The sequence below is a fragment of the Malus sylvestris genome, chromosome 14 (genome assembly GCF_916048215.2).
Source record: "Malus sylvestris chromosome 14, drMalSylv7.2, whole genome shotgun sequence".
In the NCBI taxonomy this organism is placed as follows: domain Eukaryota; kingdom Viridiplantae; phylum Streptophyta; class Magnoliopsida; order Rosales; family Rosaceae; genus Malus; species Malus sylvestris.
The window spans coordinates 1,851,374-1,876,178 of NC_062273.1; the positions used below are offsets into that span (position 1 = coordinate 1,851,374).

Genomic DNA, 24,805 nt, shown 5'->3' on the forward strand with positions numbered 1-24,805 from the left:
GTTTTAAACGTAAATATAAACAAATAAGGTACAGAAATGAACAGAGATGTATAGAATATGGAAAGTAATTTTTAGTTCAGTGTTTTTTTTTCTTTTCTGTCTGCGTACAGACCCACTTGCAAAGAGGAATTATTTAATATGTAAAGTGAGAGAGAATATTTAATTAGCATGAAGAACCCGTGCGAGATTAGAGTAAAGTGTGATGATTTGAATGAACAACTTAACAAAAACGTAAATGTCACTTAGTACTATTATTTAATGGTATTTCTCTTTATTGGTAAGTGAGAGGTTTATTTTTGATTATCTTCAAAGACGAATTTATACCATATTTTTACTAGTACATTTTGATATTAAGTCCACATCTCTTTTAATAAAGATAATATCGTTTGTTCAAAATAAAAAAGAAAAATATTAGTAAAATACATTCACCCACGTGGATTTATTCGTATATGTACGAACTGGTCTAACCTTTATATGTTTATGAGAAGCAAACTAACAATAGTATTGGGTGGATTGGACCACGTTCGTGGTCAGAAAACAGCCACAACACAGCTAATTAAATCGGGGAAAAATTAGTGTGTTTTGGTATGGGTACGAATCTGGTATATATATATATATATATATATATATATATATATGCTAAATTATAGATACCCTTTCTGGCTATTTTGATAATCTAAAGCATATGTAATACAAATATGGACAAATAACGAGTGTTGTAAATTGACAAACTATACATTTGCTACAATTAGAACTAAGATGGGTGAGCATCTATCACATAGAAATAATTCATTTGATATTTTAAAGGACACTTTTTTTATGTCTTAAAGAAATTAATGAACACATGGAATTGACAGGGAAAAAATAAACTTTAGCCGCCAACGCATGTATTTATGGCTGGTTTGGAATTAAGGTGTTTATAAAAAAAAATAAAAATAAAAATAAAAATAAAACAGTTTATTAAAAAATTAGAACAACAAGTATGTTTGGTAAAATAAAAAAAAATGCTTTAAAAAAAATTATTGTCAATAACAATAGAAAAGCATAAAAAAGCAAAAACAGAGTCTACAATGCTTCAATTTTTTTTTTCAAAGCATATTAATCAATGCCCATTTAATTAAATTCACATATTTTACAAAATTACAATCATTGCCCCTATATTATTCTCTTTGACAATTATTATATCACATAAATACATATCATTTTTAGTCATTTAACATATTCATAGTAATTTATATAAAAGTTTACCAAACACTTGGACACTATTTTTTTTTATTAAAAGCACTTTTACCACACAGTACAGTAGAAGCTCTTTTTTTTTTTTTTTTTTTTTAAGCACAACAATACCAAACTAGCCCTTAGTTTTGGGGTTGGTGACAATTTTTGTATTTTTATTTTTATTTATTCTCTCTTTTCTTTTATGTTTATAATAGTGGTTGCTCTCATTATGTTGAGATATTTTTTTGCTTGTGGTCACTTTATCGCTTTGTCTAAAAGAGTTTGTAGTAGTTGTGACTTACTGGTCAATCTAATCTTAGAGCGACGATTTTTTTATTTTTATGGCAATTCTCCGACTTAAAAGGGTGTATGTGTGCTAAATTTTGGTATTGGTTGTATTCGGTTCTTTTGTTTTTTAGAGAAGATAAATTTTATTTAAACTCATGTAACCTCTTTCTATACTCAACTTAAATCTTAAATGTAATTGTCTTTTTTATCCTCTTGCATAATTACCATCAAGTACGAGATGAGATTGATAATAAAACTAAAATTAATCAAAAAACCCACTCATTATAATTAAACCTTACTATCACTTTTTGTTTATTCTACCTTCATTCCTACTAAAACCCTAATAGCTCATATAGAAAAAACAAGTTTTTGTAATTGATGGCTAAAACCCTAATTGCAGCAAGGATGGAGGAGCTTGATGAAACAACATCTCACGCTCAAAATGTTCCAATTAGATAAACAACATAAAGTTCAAGCAAAAGCCTTGAAGATGTACCTAAGTTACAGGCCACATCTTTATGTCAATGGCTCAGCAACCTTTTATGTCAATGGCTTAGCAACCTTCTATAATTGAGGTCAGGTGATGTACTCTGGAATCAAATCTCCAAGGAGTCCCTCCAAAATAAAAGGACATGCATGAAAACTAGGAGAGAATTTATAGTCAACATGTATCTAAGCTCAGCACTGTGTCTGACACTGTTGACCATGAACATTCTATAGCTTCGTGAGTTTTTTCCCCATCTTTCTTGCCTCAGCTAACTCCGCCTGTGTAAGTTTATCTTACATTGCCGGTCCTAAGCCCGGATAAAAGAGGAAGGGGAGGGCGTCAGGTAGTCGACAGCCGACACTCCTAGGTTAAGTCGAATCCTTATGAAAATGAATCCATAACAAAATCACGCTAAAGCTAGGGCGTCACCCATAAGTGGCACGCCATGTGGTCCGAGCATAGTGATAAGTGATCAAGGGTCGCTGTATCTTCATCGGCACCCGGATGCAGTGTTAAATAAGCAAAGGGTCATAGAAACTTCTTTTTGAATGACTCCACTCAAAGTTGTTTGGGAGCATATGCTCCTATCAACTTTACACATGACACACAAAAGAAGTACTTTGATCCTATTATACGGGGGAAGGTAAAGAAGCTAGGACATAATGGTAGAGTTCAAGAGAGTATAATGCGTTTAGGAACGTGGAATATAGGAACCTTAACGGGAAAATCTATAGAAGTGGTGGAAGTTATGGTGAGGAGAAGGATAAATATTATGTGCCTACAAGAAACTAAGTGGGTTGGTCTTAAGGCAAAGGATCTAGAAAACTCAGGTTTTAAACTTTGGTATTCGGGCACAAATAGAACGAGAAACGGTGTTGGCATCATCTTGGACAAGACCTTGACACAAGATGTTGTAAATGTCAAGAGGGTAGGAGATAAAATCATGGCAATCAAGATTGTAATAGAACAGGAACTCATCAATGTGATTAGTGCGTACGCACCTCAAGTAGGGTTGGATACGAGTTTGAAGGAGAAATTTTGGGAAGACCTTGGAGACTTTGTGCAAGGAATTGCTCGGATGGAGAAGTTATTTATAGGAGGAGATTTAAATGGACACGTGGGCAAGGAGATAGGCAACTATGGAGGTTTTCATGGTGGCCATGGTTTTGGGGAGAGAAACGAGGATGGGGAAGTTATCTTGGATTTTGCAATGGCATATGATCTCTTATTAGCCAATACCTTCTTTAAGAAGAGAGAAGAACATGTGATCACCTACAAGAGTGGGTTGTAAAAAATACAAATAGATTTTCTTCTAATGAGGAAATGGGTCGTATAACTTGTAAGGATTGCAAAGTTATACCGGGAGAGAGCTTGGCTAATCAACATCGCTTGTTGGTGATGGATGTACATATCAAAAGAGAGGGAAAAAAAACAAGACTTGGAAGTGCCCAAGGACTAGATGGTGGAATCTAAAAGGAGAAAAACAAGTCATTTTCAAAGAGAAAGTAATCACCCAGTACGTGTGGGATAGAGAGGGGGAAGCTAGCCAAAGGTGGGATTCCATGGCTAGTTGTATCCGAAAAGTAGCAAAAGAGGTATTAGGAGAGTCTAAGGGCTTTGCTCCACACCAAAAGGAATCTTGGTGGTGGAATGAGGAGGTACAAACAAAGGTGAAGGCTAAGAAGGAATGTTGTAAAGCCTTATACAAGGATAGGACCGATGAAAATGGTGAAAGGTATAGAAGAGCGAAGCAAGAGGCGAAGAAAGTTGTGAGAGAAGCTAAGTTAGCGGCTTATGACGATATGTATAAGCGACTAGATACCAAAGAAGGAGAGTTGGATATCTATAAACTAGCTAGAGTAAGGGAAAAGAAGACAAAGGACCCAAACCAAGTAAGGTGCATCAAGGATGAGGATGGAAAAGTTCTTGCTACAGAGAACGCAGTCAAAGACAGATGGAGATGTTATTTTCATAATCTTTTCAATGAAGGACATGAAAAGAGTACTTCTTTAGGAGAGTTGAGTAACTCAGAAGAGTGTAGAAACTACTTTTTTACCGTCGAATCAGGAAGGAATAAATGGTTGTAACTTTGAAAAAGATGAAGCATAGAAAAGTAGTGGGCCCAGATGATATACCGATCGAAGTGTGGAAAGTTTTGGGATAGACAGGTATAGCATTGCTCACTGACCTTTTCAATAGGATTTTGAAAATGAAGAAGATGCCAAATGAGTGGCGAAAGAGCACTTTGGTGCCTATCTACAAGAATAAGGGCGACGTACAAAATTGCATGAACTATAGGGGTATTAAGCTAATGAGTCATACAATGAAGCCATGGGAGAGAGTCATTGAGCATAGATTGAGGCAAGAGACACGGGTTTCGGACAACCAATTCGGGTTCATGCCAGGGCGCTCAACCATGGAGGCAATCTATCTCTTACGAAGATTGATGGAAAGATATAGAGATGAGAAAAAGGATTTACACATGGTCTTTATATATTTGGAAAAAGCGTATGATAGGGGCCCAAGAGACATTCTTTTGAGGATTTTAGAGAAGAAAAGAGTATGAGTAGCATATATCCAAGCTATAACGGATATGGGATATGTATGAAGGAGCAAAGACTGCTGTAAGAACTCATGAAGGACAAACCGAAAGTTTCCCCATAACTGTAGGATTACATCAAGGCTCATCCTTAAGTCCTTACCTTTTTGCGTTGGTAATGAATGAGTTAACAGGACATATTCAAGATGATATTCCTTGGTGTATGCTTTTCGCAGACGATATAGTGTTGATAGATGAAACTCAGGAAGGGGTAAATGCGAAGCTTAACCTTTGGAGAGAAGTGTTGGAATCTAAAAGTCTTCGCCTAAGCCGATCAAAGACAGAATATATGCAGTGCAAGTTCAGTGCAAATGGAGGCCAAAATGAGTTAGGGGTGAGGATCGGAGATCAGGAAATAACAAAGAGCGACTGCTTTTGCTACCTAGGATCTATCTTGCAAAAGAACAGAGATTTAGATTGAGATTTCAACCATAGAATACAAGCTGGATGGATGAAGTGGAAGAGTGCATTCGACATGTTGTGTGACCGCCGTATGCCACTGAAGCTCAAGGGAAAATTCTATAGAACGGCAATAATGCCGGCGATGATGTATGGCACTGAATGTTGGGCGGTGAAGCATCAACACATACATAAAATGGGTGTAGCGGAGATGAGGATGCTTCGTTGGATGTGTGGGCACACGAGAAAGGATAAGATTAGGAATGAGGATATCCGAGGTAAGGTAGGAGTAGCCGAAATGGAAGGAAAGCTGAGAGAAAATCGGTTATGGTGGTTTGGACATGTGCAAAGAAGGCCTACTGACGCTCCAGTTAGAAGATGCGACTACAGGACAGAGATTCAGGGCCGGAGGAGTAGAGGAATACCTAGGAAAACTTTGGAAGAGAATCTAAGAAAAGACTTAAAGTACTTGGATCTAACGGAGGACATGACACAAGACCGAGCGCAATAGCATTCTAGGATTCATATTACCGACTCCACTTAGTGGGAAAATGCTTTGTTGTTGTTGTTGTTTCTTGCCTCAGCTACTGCAATTGCATCGGCAAGGGGTACAAATGACCCAGAAGATTTTTGTCTTTCGAGTTTCTTTGAAAACAAAACTATTCAATTTGAGATTTGAGATTTTATTTTATAAATAGGGGTAAAAATAAATTAACATTTTGAATTGGGTATTGGAGGGTCATTTAGGTAATAAATTTGGGTTTAAAGAGATATTAATTCTTTAATTAAAAATAATATAGGTGTAGAGAGTAAGTTAGGTGTAGAAAAAAGTTACATGAGTTCAAATAAAATTTCTATTTAGAGAATTGTATTATACCTTTGATGAGTTTGTAATTGTAGAGGTAGTGATGTTTCTTTTGGCATGTGTGCTCTCTAAGGAGTCATTACTACGTTTGATAGCTTGTTCCATACAAGTTATTGACCAACTCTTAATAAAAAAAAAATTCACCGTAAAAAAATTAATTAGCACATTTTTTTAATCCAATAATAGAGAATTTCATTAGCCATGCATCATTTGTTTAAAAAATAAATAAATATAGCCATGCATCATTTATTTTAAAAGAAAATAAAGTGCACTACTTTTGGCGCATGAGATTTAGTGGTCAATTATTTGAGTGAGTTGGTCCATAAACTATTTAGGCCTTTGTCAAGACCCTTTTTTATAGCGATATATGCTACCAAGGTATGGTACCCATATAATAACTATATAGTTCAATACAACCTTTGAAAATTAAAATATAAAAGCTGTATCAAGTTAATTTAGTAACCAGAAAAAGGTAAGGCTCCTTTACCTGATATGTGTTTGTCGAGCTTATGTTCTTTGAAGTACACATCATTTTTCTTTACCTTATGCGTGTTTGCCATAGACCACAAATTTAGCACACCACAAAAAATATCACCAAATCATTGCCCAAATAATGTGTCAGTGACGTTGATGGTCATATATATCAGTACCCCAGCTGGAATTCGAAGTGGTTGATGGCTTGTCATTTTTGTGTAGTTTATTGCGACAGGTAATGAGGTATTTATAGCAAGAGAGTAGAGATGGTTTCATTTTTCACGTTTTTGTAACTTACACCGATATTTGTTGCTTCATAATCTTTGCACAGTCGTTTCATGCTTCATTCATATAAACAATAAACCTATACAGTAGGTTTGAGAATGTGAAGGGAAAATGTGTCTCGTATTGGTAAAATGAGAAATCTTGTAAGGATTTATAAGAGGTTTGACTACTTTTCATATTACCAAATTGTTTTATGGTAGAACCTCAACAACCTCCATGATATCACAGCAGGTTGGTCCGAGTGTAAAATCCAACGGTCACACGTGTTTCACACCACCCAATTCGTATTATCCACGTGTTATGTTGGAACCTCAACTTCCTTTAGTAATGATAAGTGACAATCACCCAATAATTCAGTATTCAACATCAATGTCCTAATATAGGGACATCTTTCACAAACCACTGGTTGTATATGTGATATAGTACTTCTATGTTAAATTTATCTTCGGGAAACTTTCGTTCCGGTCTCTAATTAACTAAAATTTTTAGATTGAAATTTTATTAATTTGAATACTTGAATTGAAGAACAAAATGCTAAATTTCAATATTAATTAAGAAATTTAATAAGAAAAAATATATTAAATCCTTCCTAAAATCATGCGAAGATTAACACCAACTATAGATACATTAGGTTCGATTCTCGCCAAATGCGAATTTGAACCACATTATTGATAGCGCATTGTGAAGCTAAGCTCATCCCCTCTACCTTAGTGTAGATAATATCGTTTGCTAAAATAAAAAAAAAGGTTTTTCCTCAAGTTCGGATTGTTTGAAATCTGATCTGACTTTTTATTTTTTTTTCAAAAAAGAAAATATTGGTACATTTTAAATTAAAAAAGGGTACATTTCATTACATAATGGGGGTACATTATAAATAAAAAGGTGAATAGATTTTACATTAAGAAAATTGGTATACTTTTCATACATATACATATAACAAAGTGGTACATTGTTATGAAAAATGGGTACATTATAAATAAATTACGAGTACAAATAAAAGATTAAAAAAATATTCTGGATACAAATAAAGTTTTAAAATATGGGCACTAAAAAAGTATATATAGTACATATTAAAAAAAAAGGTTGCAAATTAAAAAAAAGGTATAAATTAAAAATAGAAATATTTGATACAAAAATTAGCCATAAATATAAGTGCATTCAATGGATCGTTTCTAACATTATATGATCTATGTGGAAATGGTTTTAAATTATTTTTTATTATAATATTTAAATATGTTGGCATGTAAATATTTTATTATTGAAATAATGATGTGGATAAAAACCAAATGACGATCAAAATTTGAAAAAATGAATAAGGTTTCAATCAATGAAATACAAAAAAATAAGGGATGGGAACTTAATTTCTCCTTTCTCTAAACTAGATGGAGGGGAATTCAAATTTGGGTGAATCACACAACTCTAGCCAACTTAGTAAAGCCATACTTACATGAAATATGTGATAAACTTTATAGACTCAGTCTGGTCCACCACCAACATCACCAATATTATCCCAACTTAACCACCTATTTCTAGATGTTGAATTTTATCTCAAAATGTCTCAGTGATATTAGAGATGAAAACTCTTATTTATTAAGTGTATATTATTTTATTATATGCTCAATGTGGAATCCTATTCTTCCACAATATGTTTCTTTTGATCTATTGTACATACAAAATTAACTTAGATCTTAATATATACAACTCCTATTCATTACAATTATAATTGTTTCCTTCCTATATTTACAAGTTTTCATTGTACAAAACAACTTCATTATACTAAATTAAGGATAGAAAGAAAGAATTGAAGAAACTGATTTGCTAAACATTACCAATTAATATAAAGAAAAGAAAAACCGTACAAATGTTTGAATTGGATGTGTGTTTCCACACTGAAGTTCTACGTTACTATCTATATGAAAACTTTTGACCTTTCCATTGGTAGCAGTTGGCACCATGAAATTTTATCATTAACCTCGGGACTAGTTTTTAGATAATGATTTCTACTAATGATATTGATAGAAAAAGAAATACTCCTTCCCGGCGGAGCCCTAGTAGTGGTTTTGGAGGCCGCAAGCGATGAGAATATTTATGATTGTAGATGTTGTCTCACTATATCGAGGTGAGCTTTTGTGGCGACTACAATTCACTGCTCAACTCGAATCTTTAAGTGGCAGTTGTTGCTCAGAATTGATGTGGTGGTTTTTGTATTTCTTGTGATTTTGTGCGCATAACATAGAATTAGAAGTAGAAAACTCGACATTTGTTAAGGATGACTCATAGAAGTACTTTTTTGGCCACAATTGCAAGTTATCAAACGATCGTGCAGTATTTTCCTTGTGGTGCCTTCATAGTTTTACAGCTTACAGTAATTAGTCTTCGTGAGTGTTATCTTTTCTTTTTAGATGGGCGAATTTTGTATTCCTGATGTTTTGTAGTTGTCAAGTGTGACATTTCTATTAGTGTGTGTCACCTCTTAGTTACATTTACATGCACGCTCTATGTACAATCTTAATTGTTGTTAATAAAATCTCATTTGAACTAAAAGCAATATTTTATTATCAAATTCTTTGAGAATAAGTCGTCATGCCACTAAACAACATGGCATGGTAAAAGTTCAAGAAAAATGATTATGGTCGGAAGGAAAATTATAAGCAGTTTGGATAATGCTGTCACTCCAACAAGAGCCGTGTTAGAGTTTCTTAAACACCTGCTGATGATTACTGTCTTTAGTAGTGAGTGAACACAAATGAGACCCCTTTGCTCTCCCTAATCCCCTTGACTAGGGAATTTGTATTTTTATAAATCATGCAATTGCGCCATTATCTCTTTGACCCCTTAGTTTCTAGATACCGCCATAACCACAAACCTCCACCAACCAGAAACTTCTTATTAGGTAAAGTTATGGATCGACGGCTTGGAGGATGACGATGAACGAGATTATATATAAAGTGAATTTAATTAAGCACCAAGCCGTCTTTCATTTTGTTTTGCGTACAGCTGCAGCTTTCTATATACTATTATGTTTGTTTTCCAATCACAGTAATATGTGATCCAAATTCAGCAGCTTCCTGTTTCTTTCTGGAAGTAGGTGTGCTGCTGCCTTGTCCTTTTCTTATAGCTTCATGTTACTTTCAGTTTCATCAGCTTAATTTGTCCACATAATTCAATTATTTGCTCCAAAATGTCATATGGTTGCTATTCATATACATACATATATATATATATATATAGGGGATTGATATTCACACATCCCATTTTACTTTTCACACACCCTTCTAATTTTTGGCCGTCGGATCGGATGAATTGAAGAAAATCAACGGATAGAAATTAACAAGGAGTGTGTAAGAAGTAAAATGGGGTGTGTGGATAGCACACCCCTATATATATATATATGTGTGTGTGTGTGTATGAGTGTGTGTATGTGTGTGTACGTGTGCGTGTGTGTGTGTGTGTGTCCGTTTCTGTATAGAAAAATTAATACTGTGTTAATATATGATTCTGATCTTTCCAGTTTCCAGGATGCAAGCTTGCCACACATAGACGTTAATATAGCAATCTAGAATCCATCGGGAAGTTAACCACGAGAAAAACCTCAAGTTTTATTGACTGATAGGATAATTAACAACAGGCAATGCTAAATTTGATTTGCATACTACCTCAAATCCTAGCTAGTTAGGAACCCTAAATGGGATTGCTAATGCGAATAATAACTTTTCAAAATACTCTCAAAACTTGAAATGCTACTTCTGACCTGACAAACAACAGAATTTGGTCAAAATTTGATTTCAAGCAGTAGATAGTTAAGTCATCTCCAGTCATATGGCTAAATATATACCGGGGCCATCGCCAGTCATATGGCTAGATAGTTAGGACATCTCCAGTCATATGTCAAATATTTTGTTATTATGAACATTGGAGCCGAATAAGGAACAAGTGTAACAAACAAATCCTACTAAAGACAGAAAATGTAGAGACCCAAACGAACCACGTACGGCAACACAAAATCTCACCAAATAAGAAGCACCCCAAAACCCCAAAGATTTGAGATTTTGGGAAAGGGGATTGAAACGAAAGATGAGAAATAGAGAATACGGTGAAAGAGGAGGAAAAGATGAATGTACGAATGGTGAGATTAGGTTCAGACTCAGGTGGTATGTAGGATGAATCGGAGGTGAATCAAGAAAATAAAAACCTTAAAAATTGAAAATAATAGGCATGGAGACCCAAAACCCTATAGAGCAAAAGCTCAAGGATAACATAGCCACTAAGTCTCAAAACTCTAGAGCCGTGACAACTCATGGTTTCCATTTTAGCCACCTATGCTTGTTTCCCTTGACAATTTATCACCAATCTTTAATTAGCCTATACAACAAAAGGAATTGTTCAGTAAAATATTCTCGTGTTAAAAAAATTTCATAAGATACTAGACTAGATTAATCTAGATCGTTAGTTTTCATTAGTTTTTATTTATATCCTTTGTTTAAAAAAAAGTATTCATATATGTTACTTATGTACGAAGATCGGATGATTAATCCATAATAGCTTCCGAATTAGGTAAATAATCATTCTTCAGATGACAAGTAATATAACAACAAAAAATAGAAGACAAAGATGCAAGTAGATAATCATTCTTCATATAATCATTCTTCCCATTACCACTAAATCAAATGAGAAGTGCACCCACGTGTTAATTAATCATAACTTAGGGCACCTTTAAACATGCATTTGAATGTGGTCTTCCTCGACACCCTATATACTGTTTTTCGTTGAACTGAAACGTGGAAGCGTATATAACACCTTGAATCAAAATATGAGATCATTGCTTTGGAGACCAAGGATGACCTCACAAAAACGAAATTGGTCCAAGATTTTTTGCTAAATATAGAAGGTTCGGAAGACGAAGACAAAGTTTATTCTGTGTATATACAGAGCAAGGTATAAGTGGAGATGGTCATATAACAGAGCCTTCCAATTACTTTTTCTTTTTTCCTAATGGGCTGCTGGCTAATAAAAATCTTGGCAGAACTTGCTTCTAGTACAATTCTAATGTAGGACAAGCCAAGGGTTCTCAGGGAGACGGGGGAAGATAACCTGGAATTCGCTCAACCAGGGGCAACGGAGCTCGCTCACGTCGCTAATCGTGGATTCGCTCACACGACCAAGCCAAATGCTTGATTTTAGAAGGAGAAATCACTCTCTTCGATTGCACTAAGGAAATACTATTTTAATTCATTCAAGTCTACCATTCAAGGCTTTCTAGTACAATATTTATAAGCGTTTACAAATTAATAGACCTCAAGTTTCCATGACACCCTTACAACTCCCAAAATAACTTAACAAATTCCTAAGTAATTAAAATACAAAACCTTTGTTATTCCAAAGCATATTAATGGTTTCAAATTGTTTTCTCCAAGTCTACCTCCCACATCATTCTCCTCTTCTCGAAGAAAATTCGTCCTCAAATTTCATTTGGTCTTCCTCAATCTTTCGGATGCCCAACCAATGTTTCCCATAGTAGAGCTTTTAGTAAGATAATCACAATTCGTACAACATTGCAAAGAGCACAAAATTCATAATATATTTTCTATTTCCATCGTGTATAGACTGATCCTCTTTTTCTTCCAAAAGAATTGTGATGCATATAGGCTTCCAAACTTATTGCTTCTGGGAGATTGTAAATACTCATGAATGAGAAAAGAAAACTCCAATAATGAGCAAAAGGTAGTTCCTTATCCAAGTATTTTCTCTTAACCAAAGCACGATCAATGAATTTATCCCAAATATAAGCATGAAAACTGAATGCAAAAGGCTTCACATTCTTTATAAGTTGTCCACATCGTTGAACTCTTACCTGCGTCTACATGGTAGTAAAAAAAAATTGGGACATAGTCCCAATATGGAGAGCAAGTGACCTCAAGCTGCCTACAACACTCTTGGCTAGCCACTAAAATCAAATACTTGTAATAATCAATTTTCTCGTCAAAGGTTGGTGTAGAACTTCAATCAACAAACTTCTCATTGACTTCTTCGTCGTCATCAACATACTTGTCATAAATTGGCGGTGAATTCCAATCGATCGAGCTAGTCTTTTCAACCAATTGATTTTCAAATGGATGGAAAATCTCACCCATGATCTTCATACGCAACGGAAAACCTACTCTGATGCCACTTGATGCAGGACAAGCCAAAGGTTCTCGGGAAGATGGGGGAAGATAACCTAGGATTTGCTCAACCAGGGGCAACGGAGCTCGCTCACGTCGCTAATCGTGGATTCGCTCACATGACCAAGCCAAATGCTTGATTAATATTAATGGTTCCAAAGCATATTAATGGTTTCAAATTGTTTATTCTGTGTATATACAAAGCAAGGTATAAGTGGAGATGGTCGTATAACAGCCTTCCAATTACTTTTTCTTTTTTCCTAATTGGCTGCTGGCTAATAGAAATCTTGGTAGAACTTGCTTCTAGTACAATTCTATCAAACATCGTCTTCACATTTCTATAAAACAAGGTTTTAATAGAGAAATTTAATTTGCAACCCATGCCATATACTGTCTTTCTATACTCTTCCTTACATTTCTATCAATATCTTCCTTAGAGTGGTTATGTAGTTGCTTTGTTTCTAAGCTATGTAGCAAGTATATAAGACTAGATTCAGCCAGCTTATAGTTTACGCATCATTTTGTAAACCGATACAATATTACAGAAAAACAGATCCAAGCTTTTCTTCAATATTTCTTCTTCTCCAAGCTTCTTCTCTAATCTTCCTCTATGGTTATGATGGTATTAGAGTAGGTTGTCTGTTGGACTTATCGATCACGTGCTTCCACGTCACTTTATTTGTGTTATATACGTGTTTGCCTTGAAAATTCGTCACAGGTGACATGTTGAGAGTATGAAGAAAGGATTTTGAGTAGTTGGACTTGGACAACTCCTCATCTTGCTAATTGATTTTATGGTGGAATCTCAATTTTGTATGATATCAGAGTCAGATTGGCCCACATGTGAAGCCAAACGGCCATTATAGAAAATAGTATAAATATTAAGGTGCGCATAGTTGGAAGGAATTCAATTTTAATTCTTAAACTACTCTCTCTCTTACTATAATAGTATTTTTTATATTTTAATTTTGTTGTGGCCTATATTTACTGAGGGGTGCAGCATAGAGAGAAATAGATAGTGGAGAATAGGCTTGAGGAATTGTGTATTAATTCTCTTGTCCTTGTGCCTTTATTTATAGCAATAAGGTGGAGAGAACCTACTCTCCAAGTAATACAAAGTATATTAGGAAACATCTTCTAAATCCTAAAGGATTCCTATTTTATCTCTACTTAGGATTTACACAATCACATATTGATAAGAACATATGTCACAACACTCCCCTTTGAGTATTTGAGTATGCAAATACTCAAGTAAATGGCGCATCAAATCTTCAGGAAAATGTAGAAGCAGCTGATGAAGTCCTCTCGTCTAGTCGGCACAAGTAGCAAATGTGAGTCTCAAAACAAACGAAAGAATGCATGGGTAGTAAAACTCACAAAACCTCACTATGATAAAACCCAAGGTGGGGCAAAAGCTCATAGGCTAAGGAGAAAAGTGAGAAGTTGCATTAAATCAAAATTATACGCCTTTTGGACGCAAGTAGAAGAGCTCACAAGGGTATGACTAACCCAGGATGGGTGCCTCGTCAAAACCTAGTTAGGTAGCAAAAACCCAGTGGGGAAAATGCTCCTAATCTTAGGAAAAAGAGTACATTAAGGTCAAGTGAGTATACTTTTGGATACTCCCCCAGCGTTTAACAAAACTTCCAAATGAAACTACAAGCATCGCAAATGAGAAAGTTATGCATACCAATTCCTTGGACAAACTTCTAGAAGGTAGACTTCGGCAATGACGTCGTGTAGAGGTCGGCAAGGTTGTTTGGGATTGGACTGCTTGACTTCAATCTTCTAATGCTCATGCTGATGTAGACACAATATGCTTGGTGTTAACTTGTTGGATGTATCATGATATGGTCAATACATACGGTGTTGTCTTCATAAATCGTTGTTGGGACTCAACGATGGATGAAAAACGTAGGGATTTTGAATATGCTTAACAAGAGTTCTCAACTATATCTCTCACGTGATGAAATACAGTAATTCTTGTAACGATTCAAAGGTTTCGCAACAAAATGTCTGTCTGGTTGACCTCCAAGATATTGCAGTATTCCTTAATGGTAAAGACATAACCATGTTGGAACATACCTTATGCGGTCAAACAGATGGTCTGATTTAGCAAATTCCACAAGGTAGGCATCATTCCAAAGATCAAGGGAATGTGATCTATTCTGAGATGCATAGGGATAGATAAGCCCAAATTCGTAGTAACGAAAAAACATCTTTAACACCAAATTGGGTGGTGGTGTGTTAGACGCAGTGCTGCTTTATGCCAAAATATTATCAGCACATAAGATGTCTGATCTAGTACATTTGAGCTAAGTATAACAAAAGCCCATGGTACTTAGATATGGCTGCCTTATGTTCTAATATGGAACCTTATGCTTTATACCCTCCGTAAAGGTCTCATTTGCATCTAGCATACAGACGATCAAGGTATACTTGGACGTAACACCTTCTAGGTCTAGTTCGAGTGGTGGACCAGAATACCATCAAAACTAGCTTGAAACTTCAGGTCAAGGTAATGTCAAGTTTTCCTAAGATCATTCATCTTAAAGTCTGACTTTAGGTGCGAGTTAGTATTCTCAACTCTAGCAATTTCGGATTTTGTACACGCAGGGGCATATATCCCCAATTGATCAAATATTCACTTAGACGAGTATACCATATCCACCCGGATAGTTCTGCATCAGTAAAGTGAAGGTTTTCTCAGAACCGAGAAGGTGTTCTTGTGGTCTATAACTAAGTGAATCAGTAAATGTAAGTCCTTTGGAAACTCCATGTAGGGTTCGTATCAGGATCCTAGAAATACTACAACCACGTTTACAATGCTGCAATCAATCACATGGCGTATGGGAGAAACCTTGCGCTATAAGATGTCATATCGCACTATTTCATTCATCTCATTTGTCATAGATTGATTCTTTTAATTGAACAATCAGTTCTACGTTGACACTAATCAATGGAATGTGGTTCGTTGTCGTCGCTTTTCATTTATGTCAGTAGTTACCATATAAATGAAACATCATCTATGATAATCTCATTCCAATTCCATATCTCATACAAACTAGTATATAGGACTAAGATCTTCATGTCTCGGGAGTAATCTGGATTTAATCTTATGAGATGAAAAGCTTTAAAACAGCGATCGAATGGCGGATTCGTTCGTGCCATGTTCCTCCACTTTTGGGGAAATGAATCCTAGAACCAAGTGATCTACCATACTTCTGGCATAGGATAGATTGATTAGATAGTCGCCAATGTACGAGGGTCGACCACAGTAGTGTCATTCCTACTTTCGGGATGAAGGTCCGTCGTACATTTGGTACACATCTTTGCATGCACATTTCCAGCTAGTATATATGATCTCGTCACTTTGCTAGATCAGAGAAAGTGTCTTGTTATACTTTGACTACCTAGATTGGGATCGAGATGAGACATAGTGGGACATCTAGAAACGTTGACGTTCTTATCTCCCCCTAATGACCGAAAGATTGTCTCATAAAAGTAACAATCCGTAAAACGAGCGGTAAAGAGATCACCTGGCAAAGGTTCTTAGTAAAGAATATTAGAAGGAGAATCTAACTGACATATATTTCCATCCTTCCCTGAAAACCCCTTTTGTTTTTTTTGTACGTAAGGGCTGCGCAAAATGGCACATAGACCATACAACCAAAGACGCACAAATGCAATATGTCGGGTTCTTATATGGTAACCAACTGACACGCGCTTTATAAGGTTGGGTCGTGACGAGCCTTAAGTGAACCAATCATGGTTGCTTGAAATATTGCATGGCCCCAAGCAGAGATCGAGAACTTTGGTACATATGACCAATCGATCGTGCAATCATTTGAAGGTGTTTAATGAATGCTTCTACTAGGTCGTTCTGGGTATGAGCATAGGGTACTTGATGTTCAACTTCAAAACCCAACCTACATGCAAATATCCATCGAAATTTTTCGATGTAAATTCTCCAACTTATCTAATCAAATAGAGTTGATCAGATAATCAACGTGGTGAGCCATGAGCTTGTTAATCTGAGCCATCAATTTGGAGAATGCAACTTGTGGACAACAACCACACGTGTGACAAACGTGTAGAAGCATCAACCAATAGTATAAAGTATCTAAATAGTCCACAGAGTGGTTGAATTAGTCCACAAATATCCCCATTGAATCCGTTGTAGAAAAGATTAAGGGTGCTAAGGTATAGTACGCGTCTAGGTATGATGACTTTACTTCTAGTAAAAAGATGCCCAAAACGACGCGTCACGAATCATCCTAGATATCCCAAACATTCATCCATAGCGAAAATGCGGGCTTCTAGCCAGCCACATAATGGGCCTGAATGGGTGTAATCCACTCGTTAAGCGTTCCATCTTCTATAGAATATGCATTTGGTTATATTCGTAGGAAGTGCAATATGGTAATATGCCAAGGAATTTTACTTCATTTTTCTACATTGGTTTCAATATGGTAATAATACTCTCGAATATCCTTAAAGCTCAAAAAGGGCTTTCTTCCGAAATCAATGAGTATAAGGCTTCCCTTTATGGTAAAATTAGTACCATTTGACAATATAAGATAGTGTCATGCCCCACAATCAGGTTGGATAAGCCTGAAAGGTTGTCAGGGGATGATTAGGAATGAAGTTAGCATGGAACCAGACTTCTAACTTCCCCACAAAACATACTTAAGCATGAGTTAATTGTAGTCACATATGGTAATTTTCGTTAATTAACTCTTATTTGAGAATAATAGTGACATCCAAACACCAATCTTAAATATGAGAACAAAATAAATTATTCACAAAGTAAACCAAATAAACAAAGGGGTTCGGCCAATACGGCCTTCCATGTTAAATTTTGCTTTTCCAAATGTTTTAGATGGAGCAAAATTAGTCTCACAAATTGACTACAGGAATGGTACTCCTCAACAACATGGGTAAAAGCATGAAAAAATGCATAACCAATGATCTATTCCATCAAAACGGAGTTAGATTTTGTAGGGTTGAGGTTCGGGAATATTATCCCTTATTCTTGAAGTTTTTAGGTGCCAAGGATCATGCTTCAGGCGTGATACCACATCTTAGTAGTCCTAATTCTACCATATATTGTAAAACAAACTGGAAATTAGATTATATAAGAGAGAGAAAGAGAGAGAGAGAGAGAGAGAGAGAGAGAGAGAGAGAAAGAGAGAGAGAGAGACATACCCAGACTTGGGTTTGGTAAGCTCCAGCCGAAACTGGAGTGTCTATTCGATAGCGTCTGCCGAAGCAGAGCATGCCCTTCAGTGCACCTCTGTCGAAGCAAAACATGCATTTCGGTGTATCCATACTGAAGCAGGGCACCATCATTTGGTAGACTCCAGCCAAAACTAGGTCTATACCATTCGGTAGCTCCTAGCTGAATTGTTGGGGTACCATTCTCTCACAAGTGTGGTAGTAATCAGATCCGAGAATTTAGTAAACTTCTGCTCTCTATACTGCTACTTCATGAGCAATTTAGATATAAAAAGATGAGAAAGATTTTCTTCCAGTCAAAATTTGATCGAATATAAACTTCAGAATTGTACCTATTCATGGACGTAAAGGTTTCGATCATGTTTTGTTTCGGGCAAGAATTCATCTTTGCATGATTTGAAACGGTCCAAAGTGAGTCAAAGAGCCATGAAGTCCTTGGCAGTGAGGTACTTCCATTTGATATGCTTCAGGCATAAACCTTCGAATGATTTATTTAGCTCATCCACACCATACTTAGCTACAATGATTTCGCAACTAGTCGTAGTCAAGCGGGGTTGTCACGTCTTGTATCCACATAAAGTAGTTTCTTATTCGAAACTTCCAAATCAGTGAAATTGAACTTGTTATGGTTCAACAATACGCTGAATTACGGAAACAAGAGTGTGATTGGTGTTTTAGGAAATTAAATTTCCATAAACATCAAAGTTAGAACATTCAGGTTCTAAGACATGGTTTGGTTTAAACAGATTTAAGCATGGAGAACTTCGGGTCTCAACATGAGTGTTGCGCGTTAAGAAACTTCAGGTTTCTATATCACTTTTCTGAAACTTCGAGTTCGGAAGTATGAACTTCAGGTTCATAGTACTTGCAAACAAACGCAATATATACAAAAATATGCAAATATATGTATAGAATTTATAATTTAATTATTTGGACTTCAGGCCAAAATTAAAAGTTGGGCGAAAAAATTTAAAACCCATAAAGCCTAAAAAATATAGGCAATATAATTGGTAGCCCAAGGCATTGGACCAAAGCTCTAATAGGCTATTAAAATTGGTAGCCCAAAATGAACCAAAGCCCACGAGGGTTTTTTGAAAAAATGGAACCTGGGAGCCTAAACCCAACAAAATTGGGCTAGACAAGAGGTGGATCGAGCTATAGGGAAAACAGTAGGCTTTCATGCATTGTTGGGCTATTGCAGGCAAGCCCAAAGTGCGGGTGGGACAAAAGCCCGGGGGTGCAGATCCATTGTGGCGCGTCACATGGGAGCACCACAGCCATGCGGGGCAAGCAAAACAGATGCACTGGGCCGTTGCAAGCGAGTCCAGGAGGAAAAAACTGGTTTTTTTTTCAGTTGTTGCGGGTCGAGTTACCAGGGCCCAAATAAGGCTCGGTGGACCAAGAAAGTATCCCAACCCCTGCTAGGTGTGCTCGCCAGAGGAGAAGGCCGGTGTCGTCGCTTCTGGGGACGGTATCTTGGTCGGGAAACCTTGGGAGTGAGTTCCGATGCATGATGGTTCATCGAGGAACCAGTCTCAATGACGGAAGAGGATCCTCGACGTCAGAGAAGGGTAGAATCAAGAGGATTCGATTCGGGAATCTTCGATTTCAATGAATTTCAACGAGTCGTTACAGATGACGATGGAAACCCAAACTAATTACGACTGCAAGTCGTGATGTCCAGAAAAAAAATGGCAATGCCATGGTCTCGGCTTCAGGCGAGGGTATGTTTTCTGGGTTAGGGATGACACAAAGGGTGTCGTTTCTTGGGTTCTTAGCAAAACAGAGTTGTGCTCCAGTGCATTGCAGCTCCATGTCTTGCAAAGGGGCACGGTGTGGCTCAAAGCCTGCAGCTCGCTGGTTAAGGTCTCGAAACCCTAATTTTTTTCAATTCAATTATTTGCATATATAGTTTAATTTCATGCAATATCAATTCACATAATTCTATAATTATGAATATAATGCATACACAATTTATGTAGAATCTAAAATTTGAAAAACGTAAAGTTGGGTCATGCATTATGGTGAATGTTCATGCTATCAGGGCTGTAAAAATATCGAGATAAAAATCGTTGTTTTGGAAGAACTTAGAACCTAATTGCGTGATGATATTGATGAACTGGTTTGATGCAGAAAATTATCTCTTCAATTTCCGCTTTCCATCTCCAAAGCTTGTATCACGTTCAAGAAAAAAAATTAAATTGAATCAATAAAAGTATATGAATTCAATAAAATTAAAATTTAATCAATTAAAAATAATTGAAACGTAATACTCCCCTGATTGAAGACAAATAAATTCTCTTTAACACAACGTGAAGAGCGTGCTAATAACGAGTTGTGGCCTATATTTACTGAGGGGTGTGGCATAAAGAGAAAGAGAGAGTGGAGAATAGGCTTGAGGAATTGTGTATTAATTCCCCAGTCCTTGTGCCTTTATTTATAGTGCTAAATAAAGTATATAACTAATTGAAAACGAATGAATTCTCTTTAGCACAACTTGAAAAGCATGCTGATAACGTGTTGTAGCCTATATTTACGAAAGGGTGCGGCATAGAGAGAAAGAGAGAGTGGGGAATAGGCTTGAGGAATTGTGTATTAATTCCCCAGTCCTTGTGCCTTTATTTATAGTAATAAGGTGAAGAGAAACTTACTTTCCAAGTAATACAAAGTATATTAGGAAAGATGTTCTAGATCCCAAGGGATTCCTACTTTATCTCTACTTAGGATTTACACAATTACATATTGATAAGAACATATGTCACAACAAATTTGAATTTGTTAACTATTATTTTTTTTCAATAACCATGATTAAACTATATAACACGTGGCAATCTGTTAAGATGGTTGTAATGCTCACTACCTTGTAAGGATGGTGAGCAAATTCGGACTTGTTAACCAAAATGCCACTCTTCAAGTGGCAAGCCTCCTTCCTATAAATCCTTAATTCACGCCACTATTTTTTAGAACTGATTATGTACTTCTAATGGAAGTCAGGTTCTTGGATCTACTAGATTGTAGTTTCTGAATAATAGTAAACCTGTCCACCAGGTTTAATTCACCTCAGATATAGGTTGTTGAATTTGGGTTATGAACCTTTAACAGAGGTTTCAATTTAGGGTTTTTGACTATCTCCATTTGAGGTTTGATATTTTGGATCTCCAAAGTAACTCGTTAATCGGTTCTAGCCTCTGAATATGAAGAGTAATAAGCTTGTTCGATATGTTAATTTGCGATTTTGGTTGGTTTATACAACGTAGCAAACCTGTTTTGATTTGGAGGGTTGGATTTAGTACACTAATGCGCGTCTCCCGCTTTCTGTCGCATCAACACCTTGAGAACATTGTAAAATTCAGCACAATCGATCATTCTTTGCGGGCTTATTAATCAAAAAGTGTTTGAAGAGGAACTACTTATTTCAACATATAATGACCATTCCTAACAAAGGAATAAGTTACAAAGCCATGTAAGAAGAAAATGCATGTAAAACAAACTGGCTCTAGCTTGGCACAAATTTACAGATGACTGCACAAAGTTAATAGAGTTCTTCAAGTGTGGCTTGCAGAGCTGAATACACAGCGCGCCAACCCTGTTGGGTAGGGTGAGCAGTGTCCCAAAAGAATGCAGATTCAGGATTTTTACAAATGGTGTACTTCTTTGAACCACTTTCATCCATACTCCCACAAGAATATTCACTGCTTATACCAATGCAGCATGGCCTTAATGGGTTCTCAAACTTTATACTTCCTGCTCAAGGACAAGATGATTTCACGTATTAGCATTTCATTCGATCTTTGTGTGCTTTAGTGCTTTAATATGATTTGTTAAAGGTCAGATAAATCCAGTGTTAAACAATATATACTACTTAAGATTTTTTTTTTTTTTTTTTTTTTTTGCGGTCTTCACCGACTATGCCTCAATGACTCGATGATCTAACAACAGAACTTAGCAAATTTTAATGGGAAAATGAAAATTTGTTAGTATAAGCTAAAGAGTAAGAGTTATATCGTACTCACCTAGATCTCCTTTGTTCTTGAACACCGACGTGAACGAGGCATAAAGATCAAGAATGATAAAAGAATTCTTGGTTTCGTTGTTCAACTTGGCCACAGCTTGCTGCAACAAAAGGTTGTGGAAACTGACTAGCGCGTTCTCAGTTCCATTGCATTGTTGGAATGAAAATGCTGCCGTGCTCGAGGGGAGACATCCCAAAGGTTGAAGAGCTGTCACAACTATTTTGCTCACTCCCAAGGCATAAATACGTTTCAAGTTCGCAGTTACTTGATTCACGACTGATGTGATGAAGGGTTGCCAACCCTATAATGCACGTATAATTGAAGAGAAAGAGGAGTTCAACACAAATAAATTGCATGTTGAGTGCATGCACGAAAAAATATTTGTAAATAACGTTTAATTGGCCAAAAAAAAAAATTCATTGTTGAAGTTAGTTAGAATTATAGCACATGTGTGATTGTGATTGTGTAAATCATGAGGAGAGATTATACAGGAATCCTATGAGATGTAGAAGATATGTTCTATTATTGTTTGTATTACTTGGAGAATAATAATTCGTGTAATTTTGTTATAGTGCTGTCACTCTATTGGACAAATACCCTACTATTTTTGGAAACGTAATACGGATACTCTTGATCTTTTTTTTCTTTTTTCTTTTTTTAATTTTTATTTTTATGAAAAATGTTATGTATGCTAACCTGAACAGAGCCATTTGTGGCGACATAAGTCCCGTAATCGTTACCCGCAACGGTGACGAGGGCGACTGAAGAGTGAAGATCTTTGGGAGTGAAGACATAGTCGTTTTTTATGAGCTTCTGGAAGAAGTCAATCTGGGTTGTCATGTTGGGATCCAAAACCAAGGTATTAAAAACACCTGTGCCTCCATATGCGAAATTCACTCCATACTTCAAATGTTTGGCCCCGACTTTTCTAAATCTGTATGGTATTGGAGACTTCACTCCTATAAACCTAGCTGCAATATCATGTGTGTTAGAATATGTTAGGGAGAAATTAGAATCATATATATGTAGGTCAGACTAATATGCCCTAATTGAATTCGAGAACTTATATATTTTGTGGATACTGCAAATGGTATAATGAATCTACACATGTTATAACATGTAGATTGGATTTTACCGTATTAACATTATAACTTGAAATATAAACTTGTCAGTTAACTCAAGCGAATTGTTATATCACGTATATGTGCTCCAATACTATACAATATTTGTTTCAATCCAAAGGCTTTCCTTAAATTATAGCTTTTAATATATTCAGTAATTGATTTTGACTCAAGGGTTACCACATGCACTTGGGTAATTAGGTGGAGAAGAGCTTATAAGAAAGGAGAAAAACTTGTATGAAGTTGTCACAACTCCATGTGGTAAGATCGAGTACATGACAAACTATTTCAGTTAAAAGATTGCAAAGCATCAACTTTAGAATTTTTTTAATTATTGAAACACGCAATATTTTAATTGAGTTGTTCTAGCACTCAACATCTCGATACTAAAGGACAGAAATATTGTTTTACAACGGATAAATCCCTATTATAGGAGTACAAATCAGATTGATCAATTACTGAGAAAAAGAACAAAATTATAAGTGTTGGAGGGAAAATAAAGTAAGTATGAATTGGTGTAGTAAAGGACAATGGGGACAGAGTGGGACAAAGAATGTTCAAGCAAAAAAGTAGAGAATTAGCACAGAAAATCATGATTAAGAGTCGATAATGTAGATTAAGAGAAATATCCAAGACTCCAAAAGGTTGAGCTAGCTCATGTGATAAAGTAAGAAATTACATGATGGTGGCCTGACATGACATAACAAATTACATGACGTGGCCTGACATGACATGTGGATTAAAAGCAAAAATAAAAATAAAAAGCATGCCCAATAATGCAACAACTTTACAGGTAAAAAGAAAACCACCCAAAGAGGCCATTATCTTAAGAGGAACCCACCAACACCACTCATTTTACAGCAGTAATATATTACTAAGATAGCACTAAAGCGTAGGTAAACAAAGTAAACTGAGCAAAGAAAAAGAAAAGCTTGGTACTTTCACACCTTGGAACAAAAAGCAGAGAATTGCACATGAGTAGAGAGAGAATCAGAGAGAAGGGTTGGTACCAAGGAAATCGGTGAGGACACGGCCATCGGAGAAACGGCCACTGGGTTTTCCCGGGAATGTGATTCCATAGGGTTGTTTCCAAGAACTGGCCACTGATTTCCCGTTGTTTCCTGTGTCAGAATATGAGTCTCCAAAAACAAATAGTTTCGTCGGCCGCCAATCAAATAGGTGGCGCTGTGTGTGGTGGTGGTGGTGAGCTGCTGAAACCAGCACCCCTTTTTGTCCTATAACAAAACGAAACCAAATCAAAACAGAGACAGGTATTGGAAAATTATTATTTTACACCCGTTTTTGTTTCTGCGCAATCTTGTTTATTTCTAATCTTTCGATTGAATAAATCGAAGGAGAATATATAGACAGAAATAAACAGAATTTCCAGAAGGACAAAAAAAGTGAGCGTAAACCATTTTGACATGGTATTAACGCATATGCATGCATACCTGAGAGGAGGTAGAAGAGAAAGAGAGTGAGGAGGAGGAAGAGTGTTTGAGGTGGTTTCATGGTAGGCTGTGAAAGAAAGAAGCTTTGATTTGCTGAAAGAGATGTAAGATGGAGTTGGAGATCATGCACTACTTAAATTTAATGAAGATAGAAGGAAGGGAAGAATAACTGAGATTCTCAATGCTTTATATAGTGAAATCAGTGG

The 24,805-nt window shown here is 36.1% G+C and overlaps 1 protein-coding gene across 1 annotated transcript; it reads right to left on the reverse strand.

Moving 5' to 3' along the window:
* Window positions 1-21,362: 21,362 nt before the first annotated feature.
* LOC126600733 (GDSL esterase/lipase At5g03610-like) lies at window positions 21,363-24,805 on the reverse strand. Its single transcript, XM_050267377.1, has 5 exons — window positions 24,600-24,805; window positions 24,159-24,383; window positions 22,724-22,998; window positions 22,028-22,328; window positions 21,363-21,758 (listed from the first exon to the last, which is right to left on the reverse strand). Exons 1-5 carry the CDS (start codon window positions 24,658-24,660, stop codon window positions 21,547-21,549), a joined length of 1,074 nt encoding a protein of 357 aa, XP_050123334.1. The 5' UTR covers window positions 24,661-24,805; the 3' UTR covers window positions 21,363-21,546.

Coding starts and splice junctions, on each gene's coding strand:
- LOC126600733 (XM_050267377.1), bottom strand. CDS start 24,660: ATGAAACCACCTCAAACACTCTTCCTCCTCCTCACTCTCTTTCTCTTC. Junction 22,329..22,723: donor CCACAAATGGCTCTGTTCAG/GTTAGCATACAT, acceptor CGTGCATTATAG/GGTTGGCAACCCTTCATCAC. Junction 21,759..22,027: donor CAAGAACAAAGGAGATCTAG/GTGAGTACGATA, acceptor GTCCTTGAGCAG/GAAGTATAAAGTTTGAGAAC.